The sequence below is a fragment of the Zophobas morio genome, unplaced genomic scaffold (assembly GCF_036711695.1).
Source record: "Zophobas morio isolate AGI-343-1 ecotype UQ-CSIRO unplaced genomic scaffold, CSIRO_AGI_Zmor_V1 ptg000024l, whole genome shotgun sequence".
NCBI classification, from domain to species: Eukaryota; Metazoa; Arthropoda; class Insecta; order Coleoptera; family Tenebrionidae; genus Zophobas; species Zophobas morio.
Window position 1 is genome coordinate 18,076,769 of NW_026972129.1, and position 20,766 is coordinate 18,097,534.

Genomic DNA, 20,766 nt, shown 5'->3' on the forward strand with positions numbered 1-20,766 from the left:
TGTAAACTTTTTCTACCTAGTTTATATTGTCATACAAAGGTAAAAAGGTTCAATGTTGGAATTCATGTTCAATTCTCTACTTACATGATTCAACTACTTACCTCTAAAGATCATCTTAGAGCGGTTTTCTGATGGTATTTGGCTTTCGTTTTTCTAGCTACACTTATTTTTTTTTATTTCATCCACAAAAACTATTACGATGACCATTATTATTGCGTTTCGTTAATTTTATTTGCCATACTGGTAAATACGTTCTCTAAAAATTTTCTTACCAATAGTTTTTATTGTTTACCACCATTTCTGTTTTAAATTAAAAGTGGTTGGTTTTTATAATTTGGAAATGAACGTCAATTGTTAGGTTAAAAACAAAAACAAACAAATTCGAAAAGAGCTCGTCAGGGCATCTACGGATGGATAACCGTAAAGCATTCACCCTGTATGATTGGCCGCATTTCTAGGCACGAAAATTTTGAAATAAGTTAACAATTTTGATCCTTAAACAACGTCCCTTTACGGATCTTTGCATCTTTCAAATTTCGCGCCCTCAAGCGACCTCTGGTGACCAAAACTGTCAAATGTGTAAGGAAAAAATTTAAACAGACTTTAAATGTGCAAAGTACGGCTTCAAAAAGTTATACCGGGTGTCTGGAAAAAGACGGATTAACTCTTCAGTACGTTATGTACGGGGGTTTCGGGAGTACCAAAAAAATAATTAAAGAAATCTTTATGATGTAGATTACGAAAAAAACGTAATTTTATAAAAGTAAAATTAGCAACACTGCACGCAGCTATAATAATGCGTGAGTACAATACCTCCGGTTTACTTTGTGATTTCTTAGTAACGATGGTGACTAAAATCCACCTTTTATTTTTTTTAGGACAATAACCATAACAATCAGCAGTCATTAATCGTTTTGCACCATTATTAATAAAACAAGTTGTTATTTAAAGAAAAAGACATTTATAAATTATAAACAAAGACAAAACCAACAAAAGAAAAATCCATAAAGCATAACGAATTAAACACTAGAGAAGATGTTCAAAATTCCTGCCTTGTGCATAAAGTATAAGTAAGCTCGTGTTTCCAAATTTTGATCATTTTCTGTAAGAGTTGGTCCTCAGTAGGTACTTGCTAAGATAAAACTGATTTTGGCAAATGATATACCTTCTAAGAAAAGAGAGGGCGGGTGGGCGGGGCTACTACTTGGTAAGATAAAGCTGATTGTGGCAGATGCCATACCTACGTTTAAAATGTTAACAGTTAATTTTAGATCCCTTGGTGCTTCATTTTCGGATAAATTTAAAGAGATCTAGTGTTTTGTTGCTGGATGAACTTGAAAAAATCTTGAGTGCCACAGTGTTTTTGTTTTTTTAATTCGTGAGGCTCTTGGGTACCCATGGTGAATTATTTTGGGAGCTCATGGAGATTTTTTTTGTAAATTATTTCAATCAATTTTGGGGGACTTTGGTGTTCTATTTTTGGAAAATTCTGACTTGACCTGTTTTTGAGTTAATTTTGGGACCCCGTTTCAGTCTTGTCCCGCCCACTCGTCCTCTATTGTCTTAAAGAATGCCAAGATAAAGCTAATATTGTCAAATAACATATCCTCTAAGAAAATAAAAGGCGGGAGGGTGGGGATAGTACTTGCTAAAGTAAGACTTATTTTGGCAAATGACCCACTCTCTAAGAAAATAAAGAGGGGATCGGCATGGCTAGTATACTTGCTAAGATAAAATTGATTGCTGGCATACCCTTAAAGAAAATAAAGGGTGGGTGGGCGGGGCCAATACTTGTCAAGATAAGACTAATTTTGCTAAATGATAATAATAATAATTTAATTCCAACAGACTTAACGTCTATGGTGGAAACTTGTAAGCATTAATTCGGAAAAACAACTGACAATTTTCAACTTAAAACTAAAAGATGCTTAAAGTGAACAGAGGAAAAAATATGATATGTTTACTTACATTGTAATGTAAATATAAATATATACGCTTAATTAACATTTTTACAAACAGTTAATAGCTTTAGTTTAAGTTTTGGATTATAAAAGTTGTCAAAAAATACGTCTATCTCATGAGGTATTATACAATTAGACAGTCTTAAACATTAATTAACATTAAAATTTAGCAATTTTTCGTAATACATTTAATATAAAATACATATATTAATATAAACTTGATAATAAGGCATCCAAATTATGCAACAATATTCAACTTTGCCTCTTACTAAAGTATAAAACAATATTTGAATACTAAATACTTTTTTAAAATCTGTTTCATTTCTTATAATAAACCCTAACCCTACCGTTCTTAGAGAGCTATTAACCATTTGTTCGATATGTGGGACGAAAAACAAAGTAGAATCAATTATGACTCCTAAATCTCTGTATTCATTACACTTTTGTTAACAGCCCGCCATTGATATTATAATAAAAGTTAATTTTATCTATCTTTCTAGTCCAACTCATGATTCTGCGTCTTTATTAATTTCGAGTTTATTAATACAACTCCAAGTAATAAAATTATCAAAATTGCCCTGTAGCTTTAAGCAATCATTATTAGATCTTATGATGTTTACCATCTTTGGGTCGTCTGCGTATATGAAACATTTGCAGTTAAGATGCAGATGTTTGACAACATCATTGAAGAAAATTACAAACAGCAAGGACCTAAGTTAGAGCCTTGAACAACCCCACTATTTACGATAAACTCAAAAGACTAAAGTCCAACATACTCGACGAACTGCCTTCTTCCCACAATCATTGATTTTAATAAGAGTAATATATTATCACAAAATCCATGCATTTCAAGTTTTTTAAATAGTACCTACACAATGGTTTACACGATCAAACGCTTTTGTCAAATCCGTGCATAGCACATCTATCTGCAAACCATCTTCTAAAGCAGTAGACACAAACTGAGTAAATTCATATAGATTTGTGACAGTCGATTTGACAAAAGCATGATATACTCTCTACCCCTTCATTTCTTTAGAGAGTTGGTCATTTGCCAATATCAGTCTTATCTTGGCAGGTACTAGCCCCGCCCAATCACCCTTTCTTTTCTTACAGGGATCTCATTAGTCAAAATTAGTCTTTCTTAGCAGGTACTAGACCCCCCAACCACCCTCTATTATCTTAGACGATATGTCATTTGTGAAAATCAGTCTTATCTTAGCAGGCCCCGCCCCCCGCCCACTCGCAAAATTCCCGTACATAACGCACTGAAGAGCAGAGATATGTAAAAGACTTACATATCTCTGCTGAAGAGTAAATCCGCCATTTTCCAGACACCCGGTATTACTAATACAGGGACTTTGACAGTCAAATAAAGCCTCACACAGCTGTAATGCCAACATCATTATTTTAAAAATAAATTTGGTGGCCTACTAGAGCACTTTTTGGATGGGATAGTTTAGTAAATTTTAATTAATGCTTTATAAATACTATACAATATTTGTACCATAATAAAAAAAATTAAAGACGTGCGCTGTATAATTTTCTAAGATAAATAGTAAAATTGAATTGCACAAATTTTATTTATTTTTTACGGTAAAATGGGTGTAAAATTAAAAAGTGAAGTAGATTATTAAACCTACCGTAAAAGAGCACGCCACGCTTAATTTCAAATGAAATTTTCTAAAAAGAATTTTTTAGAGGGGGCTGGACACAAAATTTCCATTGAGTATAAGTATTACCATAGTTTGCAGTAATATACAAGGTGAGCTTATCCATTGTGCATTAAAAGATTGGTGGTCAGATAAAACATGTTTTTTGATATTTTTTGGAAAATAGAATGAGGTCAAATAAAAGTAGTGTAAACAGATATCTGCAGAATTATTAAAAATACACTGGTAATCTCCGAAACTATGAAACTTATAATTAGGTACTTTAAAATTTTATATAGTTAGCTTACAAATATCGTGTATGATTGATTATATCTGACGAAGATGGAAATTTTTAGAGTTAACAACATTAGTGAAAAAATAAACAAAATTATAAGGACTGAATCTATATATTCTCATTCACAGTTTAAAAATTTTAAAAACAAAGAGTATTTAGACGACGGCCATGAATTTTTAAGACTATTCTTTGCTAGAATTTTCGTCTGGTCAGACGACAATCAGTTTGAAAGTTGGAGTAAAAAATGCAACAATCAAACATAAACGTTAAAAAATCCAGAACTGTCTTTGATCGTATTTTTTATTGCTCTCTCGGTAGTTAAACTACGTAAAAATGTAAACACTGGAGAACTATTAATAGAGAACTTCCAAAAAACCACAGCTTCGACGATGATAATGCCAATTTTAAGCGAATGTGACCCTTATCGTAAAATACATAGACAAGGTTGGGTTATGTACAGTAACAATGATTTGTGTACATACGAGGTGTATTGAAACTCCAGCAGTTTTTCGATTTTGATGTTTTTTTTTTGTTTCACAATTTATAATCTTAAAATTAATGACGAATATTGTAAATAATTACAAAAATACATATCCTTAGACATTTTTAATTGGTTGATGGACAATAATTTTCATCAACTTATTACTCACTAACGATCTCAGGAATGAAAAAAGAAAAAAACTTTTTGTTCATTTTAAACAACATAATTTATTTAAGGGTTACCAAATGCTACCGTTCTTTATTATTTTTTTTTTCTTTGGAAGACTTCTAGCACTCATACTAAAAAAATCTCCGTTTTAAGATTAGTGTAAAACCTATTATTATTAAATACCTACTTACTATACCAACCAAAAACATCAAACATACTTGTAGATAACATGCTACAAAAGAACTTCCCTGAGGGTAGGTTCGAACTCAGGTACAGAATAATAGTGCTTTTGTGTTCGTTGAAAAGATTCATAGTAGTCCGTTGCAGAGTTTTCGTTAGTAACCGTCCAAACATGATCTGAAATCTGTCGAATGGTCGGTTGGGCAGACAGACTGAAAAAATGCATCAAATTCCTTGACTTCAAAAACGTGTCAAAATTCCTTTCTTTTGACATTAGGATAAAAAAATTCAAAATGTCTGGTAACAGAAACAAGAAGAATGGTAAAAAAAACAAGTTCGGTAATACTCCCGGTGAGATTTCTGTCACAAAATAAGTATAATCTCCTACATAACGTCATTTTCAAAATTTAGAAGTACTTCAAGTCAAATCGGTAAAATTAGAAACCCACAAAGCTAATAATAAGGACGGCAAATCCAACGCGAAATCCGAGGACAACTTGCGAAAAGGCCGGAAATTCAACATTTTAAAAAGCCATCTTAATTACGACAACGATCCCATCAGTAATGAAGGTGGTATGGCAGAGGTAGGTAGTAGCACTAGACGTTACTTTAAATACAATTGCAACCTTCTTACTGCTCAGCTAGAAACTTGCTTGGCGAAAAAATTCAAATCATTATCTTTAAGCAATGAAGGTGAAAACAACATGCCTAGTACTAGCATGTTGAAAAAAAGTATAGAAGAACCTTGCGTCGACGTAAGATGTGTCATTTCTCGTATCAGTATACGCATTACCGCGTTTTAGGTGAAGAAAACTAACGCTCCGGAAGATGAGCTTCCCCTGGTTATGGAATATTGTCCAGAGTTCGTACACGAAAAAGTCGAACAGCCAGAAGACTTCGCCGCAACTTACAAATATTACACTAAAAACACGAAATCTATTAAGTTCACAAATCAAGTTACGGTTCTTTACTTCAACGGAGAGGACATTCTTTGTACATTATCTCAACTTTTGTTGTTACCAAATAAATTCGATCGGTTTTAGGCGAATCCATGGAACCTCTGAAGAAGGAACAAGATCAACAACTACGAAACAAAGAGATGAGAAAGGAACATCTAATGAGCAAAGGGCCAATCGATAACTTATATTTATTTTAAAATAAAATCTTTACATTATTAAGTGTGTTTGTTTAGAGTAATGTGGCATTTAATGAAACCTGTCTTTTTACAAATAACATAATCTATGGTCTATAATACTTAAACGAGTGAAATTTAAATTTCGTCCTCAAAAGTCGACGATATCTTCCATAAAACTAGCTCCTTGACCCTGTCATATTGAAAATACTGTGGAAAATCCAGTGGAACTTCCTCCATTTCGATATTCTCAAGCTTCTGAAGGCACTCGACGAAATACTCGTAACAAGGTGCAACTGCATCGCAGTCAGCAATTGTAAAAACGAATCTTTTTTCTAAAGCAACATAAATAGATCTTTTCGGAGGTTTAGAAAGCAGATGGCCCATCGTTCTCACAAAAGCTTGGGTAATAACGTTATCATAAACCACTAAAATAAACCACAACACCTTCTAGAACGGAAATAATTAAACGACTCACCATCGGCAGCTATCACAATTGGCGTTTTCTCTAAAGTCGCGACGATTTCCCTGGGTAGAACCTGTGATAAAAAGTCTAATTCCAAGACGGTAATCGGATGCTTGGTTAAGTGAGAGTTTCGCAAGGCATTTCCTTTGATTAGTTTCAACAAACCGCCTTTATTTATGTCTGTAAATTATTTATATACATAGTTTGTGACTTATTTAATGGGTAGATTTTACCAGTGCAAAAAACGGGGGTAAACATGGCTGCAACTATACTACTTAATCCCACTCCTGAACCAAGTTCTAGTATGTAATGACCTTCTTTAAATGTCTCCCGGTTATATAAAAGCCAGTCTGCCAGTAAAAGTGCTCCTCGCCATATTTGTAGCCCCACTAAATCTAATACTGTGCTTTTGCTGTGTTCTTAAATAAAAACAATGTAATGTAATTTTAATGTGTCGGGTACGTTAGTTACCAATTTCTATTACGCCTAGTTTTTCCCGTACATTTTTTTTCTTTCTTCTAACAATTAAATCGCCATCTGAATCTACTTTAGGCGGCGGCGGTGGGTATTTAAATTTAAATTTTGATACCGTATCTGAATAAATACAGTTGCTTTTAGTGACAAGTGACAAGGGTTGGTGTTGTCCGGTAGCTACTTACTTTTTGGATTTATCATAGGTTTAGACGACGATCCATAATCATGTTCAGTGTAAAGTTCGGAGGATACCTGACAAACTTCCTCATCCATTGCTATCCTCCAAGGGTTTCTAGGACCTGGTGAAACTGCTATATTAACTCATAAACTGTACACTTATCCACTTTCAGTTCGTTAATTTTTTATTTGCCTAATATTGTATCTACAAGCCTTGAAGAATTAAAACTAGTGGACACACATCGTTGCTAGAGAGTTTTCGAAAGATGTGGATTAATAGAGAGAAAAATTTTAAATAAATTAAGTAGGAAGCTTCGATGCACAAATTTAGAAAAAACTTACGTTGTTTTGTTAGATTAACTACAAAAATAAGTGGCCTTTATTTAGAATTATTAAAAGAAAGCAAAGCAAAACAAACAATATGTGCTCATCACCTCGTTGCACCGACTTCTATAATTACTGCACACAAGAAAATGTTATTACTCTTGAATAATTAAAGAAAAGTAACAATAATTATTAACTACCTAGTTAAATGTTTTTTATCAGTAAGTTATTGCGAGATTAACAAGAGCGTGTTTTATCGATATTTGTTTTACAAAATACTGAATTATTTTGTTTGGTTCGGCCAACAAATAAGCACCGAATTAATGACACTTCGCTGCCAAATCATGTTCCCAAAATATCGTAAAAACATATTAAAGCTACACTTCACAAAAAATAATTATATATTAATTTAGATATGGCCCATCTGCTTTAATAACGTCATTAATCCCAATGATAGATATATGAACCTTAATTTTCAACGCCATTAATACCAGTGACAATTATATGAAGCTATATAAGACGCTGATATTAAAATTACTAATGGCTGATATAGCTGATATATTTTTTGTTATTATTATATATTTTTTACCGTTACCCGTTCCCGTCTGTTTGTCTATCATCTGTCCGCCGGCGATTTTACGAGAGATCCCCTGAAAGAAATGATCTCATCACAAAATGCACATGTTTGGACTATCAAATTTTATTATTTATAGTGGAGATCGTCACATAATGGACTTGTTAGAAATTTTAGTCAGATATATTTCAATAACGAACTGTGGTAGCGTTAAAATAGATTTTTTTTTAATCTTTTCTGTAAATAACGCATTGATTTTAATCTTATTAACTTAAAATACGCTATTAACATATATAGTTAACGTATTCTGACGTCAAATTAACATACAAAATACACCAACTTTCAACTACACACTCACTCAAAGTACATGTTAATTCTTCCGATAAAGTGTAATTACCAATTTAAAAATAATTATCAAACCAAAACGAAACGTACATTATTATCATATATCTTGGAAAATTTACATACGAATTTAAAAGTTACAGAAATGTCACCGTACTTTTTAATAATTGTATGGGTTAACGTCCTAAGAACTTTCACATAATGTCTACTGTACAATCAGTGAGATAAATTGTAATAGAAGTATAAAGTAGTGTACTTATTTTATTAAAAAAAAAAAAAAAATAGTCAAAGATTATTTCGACAGAATTTCCCTTTTACAAAATTTGATTTTACGAATTTAATTTTTTTATGATAACCCTTTTAAGTTAAAATAAAGATACGCATATAATGTCTAAATAAAATTAAAAAAGCGTGCTATGCGTATGTTTCAAATGAGTTTTTCCTTTACAAAATTTTGTGATGACGTTATCAGCATTTTTGCAAGGACACGTGTATCAATTTGATAATGATAGTCGCAGTGTAAAACTAACACTTACAGTATTGTATTCCCAAATTTTCGGGAAAATGGAGCAGGCCGTTTCTGATATAATCAATAAAATAAATCGACTCATTCATTATTTTTTTTGAGTCACCCTGTATAACCAGTTCGAAAAATATTAATGCAATGATAAATCACAAGTAAAAACTCATCATATTTCGTAAATTTTATATAAGATTTATTCGTCAAAATTTTGAGATGAGGTCATCAATTTTTTTGGGGAGATAAACAAATATATTTTGTTAAAAAATTTACCATACTTACGATAACTTTAAAACGTCTGAAAGATTTCAAAGCATTCGATTTTGCAGATTCAAAACTAAATTGCAAAATAGTGTTATACAATTTTGATTTTTTGTTTTCAAAAATCTGGATGTCTGGTAACAACTCAACACGGATTTATACATTTAAAACCCACTTACCATGTACCATTTTGAGATAACATCATCAAATTGTTGGTGGAGATGATTAGACAAATTTTGGTTAGCGTTTTACCATCTATATGATATTCCTAATATACAGGCTGTTCAAAAAATGGCCAACTCAACGATACATGATTAAATTCACAAGTCTAAGTTTCAGAAAAATCATTAAAAAATTTGACGTTCACTTTTTTTATTTTTTCGTGAAAATTTAGCCACTGTCGTCAGATTCATCATAAACATTTTTAACGTTTTTTGTAAAGTTATAAAATGAAGAAATCTATGGATAAAGACAAGATGTTTCCAAAATTATTTTGAATAATGAATGTTCAACACAAAGTAGTCAATTAAAATATGGTGAAATTTCGAAAAAAAAACCTTTGAAAGGCTATATCTTCAACATTTGGACGAAAGGATTTGTTTAATTATTTTTCCTCTGTTCCATAAATGGTCGTGAACAACGTGCACAGAGTTGGTGCGCCATTTTTGAACACCCTGTACATACAAAATTTGACAACAATCGGTCCAGTAGTTTCGGAGATTGTCTTTCTAATATAAAAAGACACAGACAGACATACGGAAACAAGAAACCATGTTTTTCGTACTCTAGCGGTCATGAAACGTCGAGAAAACATGAAATTGACAAGTCTCATAAACTCCGACAAGAAGATGGAAACTGAGACATCCATTTTTTTAAATATGAGTCAGAAACAAAAAAAGAGAACATATTATAAATAATAAAGATTCAAAGCTTTAAATTGTCTGCGAAATATCTATTATCTATTTATACAAAGTACCTATTTATTTCAAATTTACTAACTATTTGTCTGGCAATCGATTACTAGATACGTACTATTAAGAAATTAATAAGTTATTATATAAACTTTGTGGCCAAAAATAGGAAATGTGACACCATTTTACCAAGAAAGTATTCAAGTATAATAATATAATTAATAATGATACTTAAAGTGTCATACTAAACATAATATTACAATACTCCAGGAATTTTTAAAAATTATTCAGATAGGCGGTTATACGATAAATGAATGTTTTACTAAGCAAGCAATTATAACACATACATTTAATTACTAAAACCCAAACAGTATTTACCTCTGGGGGTCTTTTTCATTGAAAATGTATTTAATAATTCTGTGAGGTAACGTTCAACAAATTTCCGAAACGAGTGGTTCAATACATTTTAATAAACTTACTGTAATCATAAATAAATTAAATCTGATGAAAATTCCGAGGAAATCTTAAAATAATATCTACGATAAATAGTAAAATTTCGTAATATCATTTGGTAATAAGACTATTTTGAAATGAGGCCATCCTTTTTAGAAAGTATAAACAGCCACTTGTGCTTAGTTTTTTAAAGTAATCGGTTCGATAGTTTCAGACATGATTTACCCAATACATTGTCAACAGAAAGACATTATGGAAACGGGAAAAATGAAAGTCGAAATGACTGCAATTTGCGTTAAACGTGGCTTTTAACTTTAATTGAGTGTACTTATAGCAGCTGATATATGACATTTTATTGTGCGGTTGCTCTGAATCATTTTTTCTTTCATCATGTCTTGTTCTTCTATGTGATGTAACATGTAACTATGAGTGGACTACGAAAATAAAAATAGGAAAGTGGGACATTTTTCTAAAACGATATGGGTATGGTCCCTATTAATAAACCATATATTAAAAATAAATTCATGTTAATGTAAAGAGATAAAATATTTTAAACTGAAATGATAACCTTCAGCGGTTAATCAGTGGCTTTAAAAATTATCTTTACTACTTAATTATAGCTCATTTATTGAAAAATATTACATAATAAATGCAGAAACCACATAAATGTGCGAATAGAGAAAAACAACACGAACAGGTGTTCTAAATTATGGTGACCGGTGTTTTTCACAATCGTAGCTCAAAATAGCAAAATTTCCAAAAAAAAAAAATTAAAATAAAATATATTGCTCAATAAATGCGCAAACAACATAAAAGTGTGAATAATGAAAATCAACACGAACAGGTGTTTTAAAATATGATAACCGGTGTTTTTCACTTGCAGCTCATAACGGTAAAATTTCCAAAATATACCTCAAAAAAAATCCAAAATGGGTGTTGTCGACATATTTCAAAAATCCAATTTACACACCCCAAAACAAAAAACAAACCGCCATTCAAAAACTAACCTTAATCCGTCGAAAGAACCGAACGCATATTTTTAGCCGCGTCGATAATCCGCAGTCAGTCCGGCACCAGCTCACACGGAAAAGTGTTGTGTTTATAATGAAAATGCGAAGAAAATTCTAATTCGAACATTACATAAAAGCACTGCTCATATTCAAGGGTGAGATCCCAAGATTTATTTTTGATTCCTGTGTAAACGTCACAGATGTCTGACAACTGAGAAACGTCACTTGCAGCCAATCAAATCGCCCCACGATTTGTGCCACGTTGTGCTGTCATCAGCATCACTGTACGCCTCTTACTTCATGTTGGTCGGGCAGTCGACGTTTGCTAATAAGGGAGTGAGTTTCATTAAAAATTAAGATGTATGTTCTTTCGGCTTTTTGTTTAATTGCTACGGCATCTTTCGCGTTCGCCAACGAAGAAATTAAAACTGAAGACGGCGTTCTGGTGCTAACAAAAGACAATTTCGAGAGAGCCATCATCCACAACGAATTCATCCTCGTCGAATTTTGTGAGTATCCACCTACACTGTTATCGCTGTTTCGGCGAGACTTGTGCTTTATGTGGGAATTTAATGAGCCGGAAACGAAATTACAAATTATATAGCTTGCTTTAAAAAAAAACCGAAGGCTAACTTCACGGCGTTGATGTTAAGGCCATGTTTGAATTTTTTCTCGGTTTGATGATCGCTTCCATCTGTACCGGTTTGATTTTTTTTTAAAGATTGTCGATAAATCATGTTTTTGAGGTGAAATTTAACTTTATGAACTTGAGGTCATCAACCCTCTGTACGCTTGGTTGCCGCGTGAGCAATCTGTACGTGTGAGAAGTTCAAGACATCCGTCATTTTTGTCTGCGACCGGCGAGTTTTTCACTTCTTTGTCACTTTTTGTGGAGCTTTTTGCAATTTTTTTCATTTCAACGAACTTGAAATTATTATCAACACTTGGGGTGATCTTATGTGGTGCAACCCAGACCCCATTTTTATTTTACAAAAAATTAATTAAAAAAAAATATTAAGGTAGTTTCCATTTTCACATTTTTATCGTTGATATGACGCTACGTGTAAAGAATGACGTGTAAGGATGGTACATTTTATTTCGCACGTGACCCAGACGGTAACAATTTCGAAATTAATAATCATTTGTGATAAGGGTTGTTAGTGGTCAAAGTCTTTTTTATTTATCTTTATAAAAAATGTAATAAATAAGTGGCCACGTAAAGCTATAGGTTCTCTAATCTTTTTCCCAAATGCCACATCAGACTATAGTGAATAACAAAATAATCTCAATGGGTCAGATATTGGCTAATAATACCTCAAGTACTTATTTATGGTGACAGTTTAATAAATGGTATTCATTTAACTGTGTGAATGAAATACCTTTGGTGCTTTATTCAAATTTCACATTTGCATTAAGAGAAGTTATCAGTATATAAATGGATGTGTTGACTCCACTTAGATAATTAACTGTGTTATATTAGTTTAATTGGTCCGTTTTATTGTCGTCATAGTCCAGTCATATGTATAACGCCAAAAATGAAATTAATTTATGTTATACCCTGCCTGAACAATTATGGGAAATATTTGAAAATTGATTAAAAAAAAGTTGCCCAATAAGCCATGAACTTTATTTTTAAAATAATGATGTTGGTATTGCAGCTATTTGACAGTTACTTGGCCATAACTGTCAGATCGAATATGAAACGCTTTGGTTTTGCCAACATAATTTTTAGCATTAAATTTCCATGGTTGCTAAACAACTTTTCTCCCGAAAATATGGTATTTTTCATTAAAAAAGTTTGAAGGCGAACTTCCCGCGCCTCTGAATCATAAACAGCATCGCGCGTATGTCAATTTAATACTAAGAAGTTGCTAATTTAGCGACAGATTTCAGCGGTTATCTTCATCCATAGCTTGTGGCTTTTTATATCACGTACACGTCGATTATCCGAGAAAAAACGATGTTTTTGTTTCGTTGTTATACTAGGAACTTTTTTACTTCACTGACATCATCTATAATTTACATGTTCACAACTGTAATGTTGTGTCTAATTTTTTATCTCTGTCACATTTCATAGCTTCTAGAATATGAAAAAGTAGGTTTTCCGTTTCCGTCTGCCTGTCGACTGTTGCCAGTTTTATTAGACAGATAATCTCCGAAACACTGAGTTGATTATCGTGATAAGTAAATATATCGCGACACATCCTTTATTTGTAGCTTAATAATGTATCCATATGTTGTAGAATTTATTATTTGTAGAGGGTATTCGATAAAAAATCGACTTATTAGTGGATTATTATCTTTCAGAGGCGGGGGAAGTTCTGTCGAAATAATTTTTACTTCCTGAGCGTAAGCCAACGGATGAATGTCATGTTTTCTAGACGTTTTCTTTGATGTTCTCTCATCATTTTGCACACTTAACGTTGTCTAAATTTTTATGAAATAATATACTCCTGTACTTGTGGTTGATAAATCCGCCTTGAATTTTATCAAATTAGATTTTCCGGTTCCGTCTCTCTCTCTGTGTGTGTTGTATTTTTTTTATGACAAACAATCTCCGAAAGTACCGGACTGATTGTTGTCACATTTTATATGTATGTTATGAATATCGTGTACAGTAAACTCATTTGAGATACACCTTGTAAAATTTTTATGACTTAAGCGGCTTAGGCTAAACCACCCTTATAGTTCAAATTGCTTAAGCCTTATGGACCCAAACCGCAAGGATTATTACTGTCCATTGTTGCCATAAGGGTGCTTTGGGTTAAGCGGCTTAAGTATAAAAGTTTTACAAGGTGTATGTCAAATGAGTTTACTGTAGATGGTAAACCGTTAACCAAAATTTATCATATCGTCCCTACAAACAATGGAAAAACGTTCTCTCGAAATTTTGCAATAGCAAATGTTATTTAAATTTTATAGAATAAGATATCCTTGCACTTGTGGTTTTTACCCCAGATATCCAGATTTTTGGGGAAATAAAAAAAATCTGTTGGATTGTACTTTAGGGGCGAGGGAAGTTCTGTCGAAATAACCTTCGATCAATTTTTTTTGGCGTGTTGAACATTACGCTTCAAGCTTGTACTTGATTAAATACAATAAAAAAAATACCATGGACACCTTGTCAGTTATTGTTTCTACGGTCTTCTGACAAATTTAAAGTAAACTGTTTTCTTTGAAATCGTTTAAAATATTTAAAAAAATTGAAGACTAACTACTTCGTCTACAAGATGCCATAAATAGTTCCTCAAGAAACAACAAAAATTTAATAAGAACTAAGAAGATATTTAAAAGAAGTTAACTTGCCTAAATTTTTCCTAATAATCAATTAATCATACGAAATATATTATTATTACTTCCTGAGCTAGTCCTAGTCGCTGCTTTCAGGTTATTTCGACGTTTTATGACCCTAGAATATGAAAAAGTAGATCCCCGTTACCGTCTAACTGTCTGCCTGTCGGTGTCAATGTTTATTAGACAGATAATCTCCAAAACTACTGGTTGAATTGTTGGAAAATTTTATGTTTGTTAGGAATATCGTGTATATGGTAAAACGCTAACCAAAAATTGTTGGATCATACCCATCAACAATGAGATTTTTTATGAATCTGTGGCAGTTTTTCACCCTAGGCATTCAGATTTTTGGAAAAAAATCAAAATTAGGTAATTGAATAAAATTTTACAATTTAACTTTGAAATTCCAAAATCGAATGCTCTGAAATCTTGCAAACATGTTACGAAAAAAATTGATGACGTCATCTCAAATTTTGCTGTATCCTATATAAAATGCGCAAAATGTTATGCTCTTTTACGTGTGGTTTATCAATTGCTTCATATTTCCTAATATTACTTATACAGAGTGACACAAAACACTTATTCAAATTGATATACGTGTCCTTGATAAAATATTGATGACGTCATCACGAAATTTTTTTCAGTTGAAACATAGGCATAGTATGCTCCTTCACTTGTACTTATAACAGTCCACACATGTCTTTTTTTTTAACTTAGAGGGTTTATAATTAAAAAATAAAATTTGCAAAATTAAATTTTATAATTTTCCCAAGATCAGCCCAAGTTTTTTAACAGTTAATAATAATAATAATATTATCAGTACAGTACAACAAATTTACAGTTTTTAAAAAAATCCCAATTTATAAAGAATCGTAATTTTTGTTAACGAATTTTCTTTGGGTTTGTATTAAATTTGAGCATCTAATGTGAACATTTTTTTTAAGAAAAACTTTTCCATTCTATCCTGTATTTATACATGTTATTTCTAAAGATTCAAGCATAAATGATCATCACTTGTAATTTAACTTTTGAAAAAATATGAAAGTGCTGATTTTAATCTGGAATAAATCCTGATGTAGTTTTAACCAATTTTTCTTAGTTTCATGTTGATAATATCTGGTTTCTTCGTACATAGCCTAATCTAAGTAACTATTTGACTAGTAATGAAATAAGTTTTATTTTTTTTTATTCCAGATGCATGCTCCAAAATACTCTTTGTACGAATCCAAAAAAACATGCGATCGTTAAAAAAATACTATAATGGTTAACAGTTTTATTAGATGAACGATCAAAACAAGAAATGTCACAAAAACAAAAGTTTATGTAAGTAATAATTTACGTGGAAATAACAGTGTAGTGTAATATGTAATGCAGTGGTTTTAAATCTGTACAGGATATAGAAATATTGACATTTTTGGGGAATTATACATGCTTAATTAAGTTATTTTTAAATTTTGAATATCACTTCCTTGTTTTACCTCTATTTCCTTCAAATGTTCTGTACACTTTATAATTCGATAACTAGCTAAATTTATTGATTTCTATTTCGTTTTTAACAATGATTGCAGTTTGCATTTTATTATTTGTTTTTAAGTCGCAATTATTACTATACACCTTGAATTACAATGCGTATTACAATTAAGTACAAACCGGATTGACAATTGAACTTTACTTAATGACGGACTCCACTGAATTCCATTGAATTAATTTCTTGGTTCCTTATACAGAAATGGAAAATGCAAAATTGGAGTTTCTTAGTGATGTCGATGTACTTGACGGAAGCCGAAGATAACAAAAATATGTATTCTACGTACTTTTGACTATACGTAGAATTATGGCAATTATTATCATTAGTTTTTATCATGTAGGGAAATTTTTATATTCTAAACTGCAATAAGCGGGAGAAAATCTAAAATATGATGTGTTAAAGATGACTCACTTTAAGGTAAATGTGCAACGTTTTTAAAAAATATTTATTCAAGTGTGTAAATTTTGCAATCCATGAAAAGTATTATCTCTTATACAATTTATCCGATAAGAATGGGTTATCACGACAATCAGCAATCAACCCTAGGTGAGATTATGATATAAAAGATACGGTAACAATTTGTCCGGAGATAATATTACTTCACGTTGATTACAAAAATAGATATAAAACTTTATTTTTTAAATAGCAAATAACTGACTTTGAACCTGACACACCCTAAAAATGTTTAAGTCTTTTGTAATAATTATTGTTCCATATATTAGAGTGTACACCTTTGGGAAACCTGTATGTTTGCAGATATTTATATTGTTGTACACGCTCTTAAATTTCATATCATTTAATAGCAAACACAAACAGCGTACCTACGCAAAAATTTTATTATAGACAAACCTGTGCTCACTGAGCTATTCACATTAACATACAAATTTTCGTTGCCATCTGTTTCCATTAATTATTATTAAAGTTGCATTAAATTTGCAGCAACAAAGACGTGTGTGCATTCCTCTGTACATATCCCATTTATTTTTGGATTAGGAAATCTCCATTACAGTAGCAGAAAGTTTGCAGAAAGTGACTTTGAGGTAGGAAACTACAACACAACAGATGCGCTTACTCAAAAAGTTCATTTTGTATTCCGTTTTATCCTTGACATAACGTGCAGGAATGATTAATTCATTATATAATAAAATATGAATGTAATTACGTGCATGTATCTCTGCGTGTAAATTAGAAAGTCATTCATAGCTACAGCAAAGTACAATCATATACAGTATTTTTTAACAGTCCAAATGAAGAATATTTCTATTATTGTTCGGATACTTTGATTTTTTGCGGTATAAGCAAACATTGTTGCTCATTATATATTAATTTCATATTATGAGATCAATAACTATGTTAAAGTGTTTATCTATCCCTTTTACTAGATTTTAGAAAGAATTGCTGGTGTCATTTAGGGCGCATAATTCAAACTTACCTCTCGTCTAACGTTCCACCTTAAATGTTTATATTCAAAATGCTCTTTGATTAATTCTATGTTTGTCCAACACTTGCTAATAAAATATCTTCATAATAGATGCGCCATGGTGTGGACATTGTAAAGCGTTAGCCCCAGAATATGCAAAAGCCGCAAAAACTCTCGCCGAGCAAGGATCCGCCATTAAATTAGCAAAGGTCGACGCTACAGAAGAAACCGAACTTGCAGAAGAATATCAAGTAAGAGGATATCCAACTCTTAAATTCTTCAGAAGTCAAGCGCCTGTAGAATACAACGGTAAGAAAAAAAAATTACACCATCAAGAATGTATTTAACGATTCTTTAGGTGGAAGGCAGGCCGACGACATCGTATCATGGCTTCTGAAGAAGACTGGACCTCCAGCGAAAGAACTGAAAACAGTCGAAGAAGCGAAAGAGTTCATCGAAGCCGCTAATGTTGCCGTCATCGGTTTCTTCAAAGATCAAACTAGTGATACAGCCAAAGCGTACTTATCGGCTGCTGCTACCATCGACGATCATCCATTCGGAATCACCTCGGAAGAAGCTGTGTTCAAAGAGTATGAAGCCGAATGCGGAAATATCATTTTGTTCAAGAAGGTGAGACTTTTACACGTTTGCTTTATCTCGTGATTAAAAATTGTTTTCTTCTTTTTTGCAGTTTGATGAAGGAAAGGTGCTGTTCGAAGGAGAAGCCACTGAAAAGGACATCAAGAAATTCGTCACTGGAAACTCTTTACCGCTAATCGTCGAATTCAATCACGAAACTGCACAGAAAATCTTCGGTGGCGACATCAAGAGCCACCTTCTTCTTTTCTTGAACAAGGGCGAGGAACACTTCGAGAAAGTAGTAGAAGCCGCTAGATCCGTTGCTAAGCCATTCAAAGAGCAGGTATTATTCGTTACCATCGATGCAGCTGAGGAAGACCATCAACGAATCCTCGAATTCTTCGGTATGAAGAAGGAAGAAGTACCAGCGGCCCGTCTCATCAAACTTGAAGAAGATATGGCGAAATACAAACCAGATAAAAATGATTTAACAGCTGAGAGCATCAAAAGATTTGTCGAACGCTTCCTAGCTGGTAAACTCAAGCAGCATTTGCTCAGTCAAGAACTTCCAGATGATTGGGATACAGAAGCAGTTAAAATTTTGGTAGCGAGCAATTTCGACAGCGTAGTGTTCGATTACAAAAAGAACGTGTTGGTTGAGTTTTATGCTCCGTGGTGTGGCCACTGCAAGCAGTTGGCTCCCATTTACGACAAAGTCGGGGAGCACTTCAAAGATCACAAGAAGGTAGTCATTGCCAAAATCGATGCTACTGCTAACGAATTGGAGCATACAAAAATTACGAGCTTCCCTACGATAAAACTGTATACCAAACGTGAAAACAAGGTTATAGAGTATAACGGTCCGAGGACCTTTGAAGGTTTGATCAAGTTCATCGAGTCTGGAGGTGTGGATGGTGCTGAAGAAACTGATCCATTCGAAGAAGAAGAGACGGAAGATGATGACTCTCCTAGGAAAGACGAGTTATAAACTTTAGGTACTTAGTTTTATTACTAACGTGATTTCTAAATTATCATTTATACCGATTTTTTATATCAAAATTTACGGCGACTGTTTTGGCACTCGGTTCGTGTAGGTACCTATTCAATTTGAACTTCCTAAAATATTTTTTTTAATTGTACCTCCATTTAAGGAGGGTTTGTGAGACTGGTTGTGAAATTGATATCTGCCTAACATTAAGGTGCAATTTCTTTATTAACATTCCTTTTTCTATACTCTCTTCATTAGGTTTTGTATATTTTAGTTCCAAGTATTTATTTTGTAATCAATTTCTTATATGATATTTTTCTACTGATTCTGTTGTAGTGGTTTAGCAAAACGATGTGCACAATTGGCAGATTTGTTGTTGTATGTGGCGTGAATGTGTATTTTTTAACATTAAAAGAAGTGTAAACTAAGAGATATTTTTTGTGAATTATTGTAAGGCAAAGCTGAAACAAATAAATGAAATTACATGTAAAACTTCGTTTTTTATGCGTAGACAATTAAAATTCATGGAATTTTAATATACTGGAACTTTTATGTCTGTTAAACCTCATAACAAATTCAAAACAAGTTAAAGCCGGCGATTTTTTGATACTTTTTGCGTTATATTTCTTTATTCTCCCAGCACAAAAAACACCTTTATAATCTGAAATGTGTTCCGTTAAAATCATTATTTAAGTAATAACTAATAATAAGGAATGTAAAGACGTGTTAACATTCGAGGTAAGCGAGTACGAGCCGAGGCTTGTTGCTTGCCGAGGATGTTAACAAATCTGTATGTACCTTGTTACTTATTAGGTTTTTCCCGCTGCCGGTCGAAATTCCCTTAAATTTGCATAAAAATTACGTTTTACTTTTTTGTTCTAAGTTGCCTGTGTGCGGAACTATGTTACGAAATACAAAAAATTCAAACGAGGCAAAAATATTCAAAAAGTGTCATCATAAATCGTAAAATGGATATTAATGAAGCTGCCATGCTTGGTTCTCAGATTTGGTACCTAATAAATAAAGAGCGAGGTACGGAATTTACGTATGAGTCTTTTAAAAAGTGGTGTGCCAAAAAAAGTGTGGAATCTGTATCAGAAAACGTTATGCTGGCTTATATGTTGGAAAGATCGAACATGGATCAAACCAGCTAAAATCATCAGTCAGTTTATGGTGCGAGAGTATTCAATGTTGAAAACAACACTGGATTACAAAGATAATGTCGACATCTTGAAATTTTCAAAACTATTGGAATTTTTGAAGCAATCATCAAGGTTATCGGCCGAAGAAGTCACAAGTATTATACAAGGGAAGAAATTTTAAAATTCTTAGAAGACGCTGCAGATGAAACTTAACTTTTAATCAAGGTAAGTAAGTCTTTTTTTTTAATTCGTAAAATTAAACTCGATTTTTTTATTTGTTTTAGACCGTAGTGAGCATATGAGCATCCAGAATAGACGAATTCTGTAAAATGAAATGGCTGATCTTACTGACCATGGAAAATACGTAATTATAACAATTCGGCACTCCAAAAATTTGTACGAAAGTCCACAATTGTTGAAAATCTTGAAAGTAAGAC

General features: G+C 32.4%; 3 protein-coding genes across 12 annotated transcripts; 2 read left to right on the plus strand and 1 right to left on the minus strand.

Annotated features, from left to right (window-relative positions):
• The first annotated feature begins 4,881 nt into the window (after positions 1-4,881).
• On the plus strand, positions 4,882-5,908 carry LOC135135648 (uncharacterized). 2 transcript variants are annotated; one of them, XM_064064763.1, is made up of 5 exons: positions 4,882-5,085; positions 5,146-5,318; positions 5,376-5,489; positions 5,538-5,727; positions 5,778-5,908. In XM_064064763.1, the coding sequence occupies exons 1-5, from the start codon at positions 4,926-4,928 to the stop codon at positions 5,888-5,890; spliced, it is 750 nt and encodes a 249-aa protein (XP_063920833.1). In that variant the 5' UTR covers positions 4,882-4,925; the 3' UTR covers positions 5,891-5,908. The 2 variants fall into 2 exon arrangements, with proteins under 2 accessions (XP_063920833.1, XP_063920834.1); XM_064064764.1 differs by lacking the exon at positions 5,376-5,489.
• LOC135135647 (methyltransferase-like protein 22) lies at positions 5,778-11,570 on the minus strand. Of its 9 annotated transcripts, none has more exons than XM_064064755.1 (7): positions 11,376-11,570; positions 7,897-7,957; positions 6,992-7,105; positions 6,804-6,926; positions 6,566-6,751; positions 6,345-6,512; positions 5,778-6,294 (listed from the first exon to the last, which is right to left on the minus strand). In XM_064064755.1, exons 2-7 carry the CDS (start codon positions 7,925-7,927, stop codon positions 6,005-6,007), a joined length of 912 nt encoding a protein of 303 aa, XP_063920825.1. In that variant the 5' UTR covers positions 7,928-7,957; positions 11,376-11,570; the 3' UTR covers positions 5,778-6,004. The 9 variants fall into 9 exon arrangements, with proteins under 9 accessions (XP_063920825.1, XP_063920824.1, XP_063920823.1 ...); XM_064064754.1 differs by having other exon boundaries at positions 6,992-7,114; XM_064064753.1 differs by having other exon boundaries at positions 6,992-7,117.
• A 4-nt stretch (positions 11,571-11,574) lies between these two features.
• Positions 11,575-19,679, plus strand: Pdi (Protein disulfide isomerase). Its single transcript, XM_064064752.1, has 4 exons — positions 11,575-11,887; positions 17,732-17,929; positions 17,979-18,250; positions 18,312-19,679. The coding sequence occupies exons 1-4, from the start codon at positions 11,737-11,739 to the stop codon at positions 19,185-19,187; spliced, it is 1,497 nt and encodes a 498-aa protein (XP_063920822.1). The 5' UTR covers positions 11,575-11,736; the 3' UTR covers positions 19,188-19,679.
• Positions 19,680-20,766: the final 1,087 nt, after the last annotated feature.

Bases quoted from the DNA above. Each gene is read 5' to 3' on its own strand.
- LOC135135648 (XM_064064763.1), top strand. From the start codon at position 4,926: ATGGTCGGTTGGGCAGACAGACTGAAAAAATGCATCAAATTCCTTGAC. The intron at 5,490-5,537 runs GTAAGATGTGTC...ACCGCGTTTTAG, and splicing joins TAGAAGAACCTTGCGTCGAC to GTGAAGAAAACTAACGCTCC. The intron at 5,728-5,777 runs GTACATTATCTC...GATCGGTTTTAG, and splicing joins CAACGGAGAGGACATTCTTT to GCGAATCCATGGAACCTCTG.
- LOC135135647 (XM_064064753.1), bottom strand. From the start codon at position 7,927: ATGATAGACAAACAGACGGGAACGGGTAACG. The intron at 7,118-7,896 runs GTAAAAAATATA...GAGTTAATATAG, and splicing joins ACAGACGGGAACGGGTAACG to CAGTTTCACCAGGTCCTAGA. The intron at 6,752-6,803 runs GTAACTAACGTA...TTTTTATTTAAG, and splicing joins ACTAGGCGTAATAGAAATTG to AACACAGCAAAAGCACAGTA.
- Pdi (XM_064064752.1), top strand. From the start codon at position 11,737: ATGTATGTTCTTTCGGCTTTTTGTTTAATTGCTACGGCATCTTTCGCG. The intron at 11,888-17,731 runs GTGAGTATCCAC...TCTTCATAATAG, and splicing joins ATTCATCCTCGTCGAATTTT to ATGCGCCATGGTGTGGACAT. The intron at 18,251-18,311 runs GTGAGACTTTTA...TCTTTTTTGCAG, and splicing joins ATATCATTTTGTTCAAGAAG to TTTGATGAAGGAAAGGTGCT.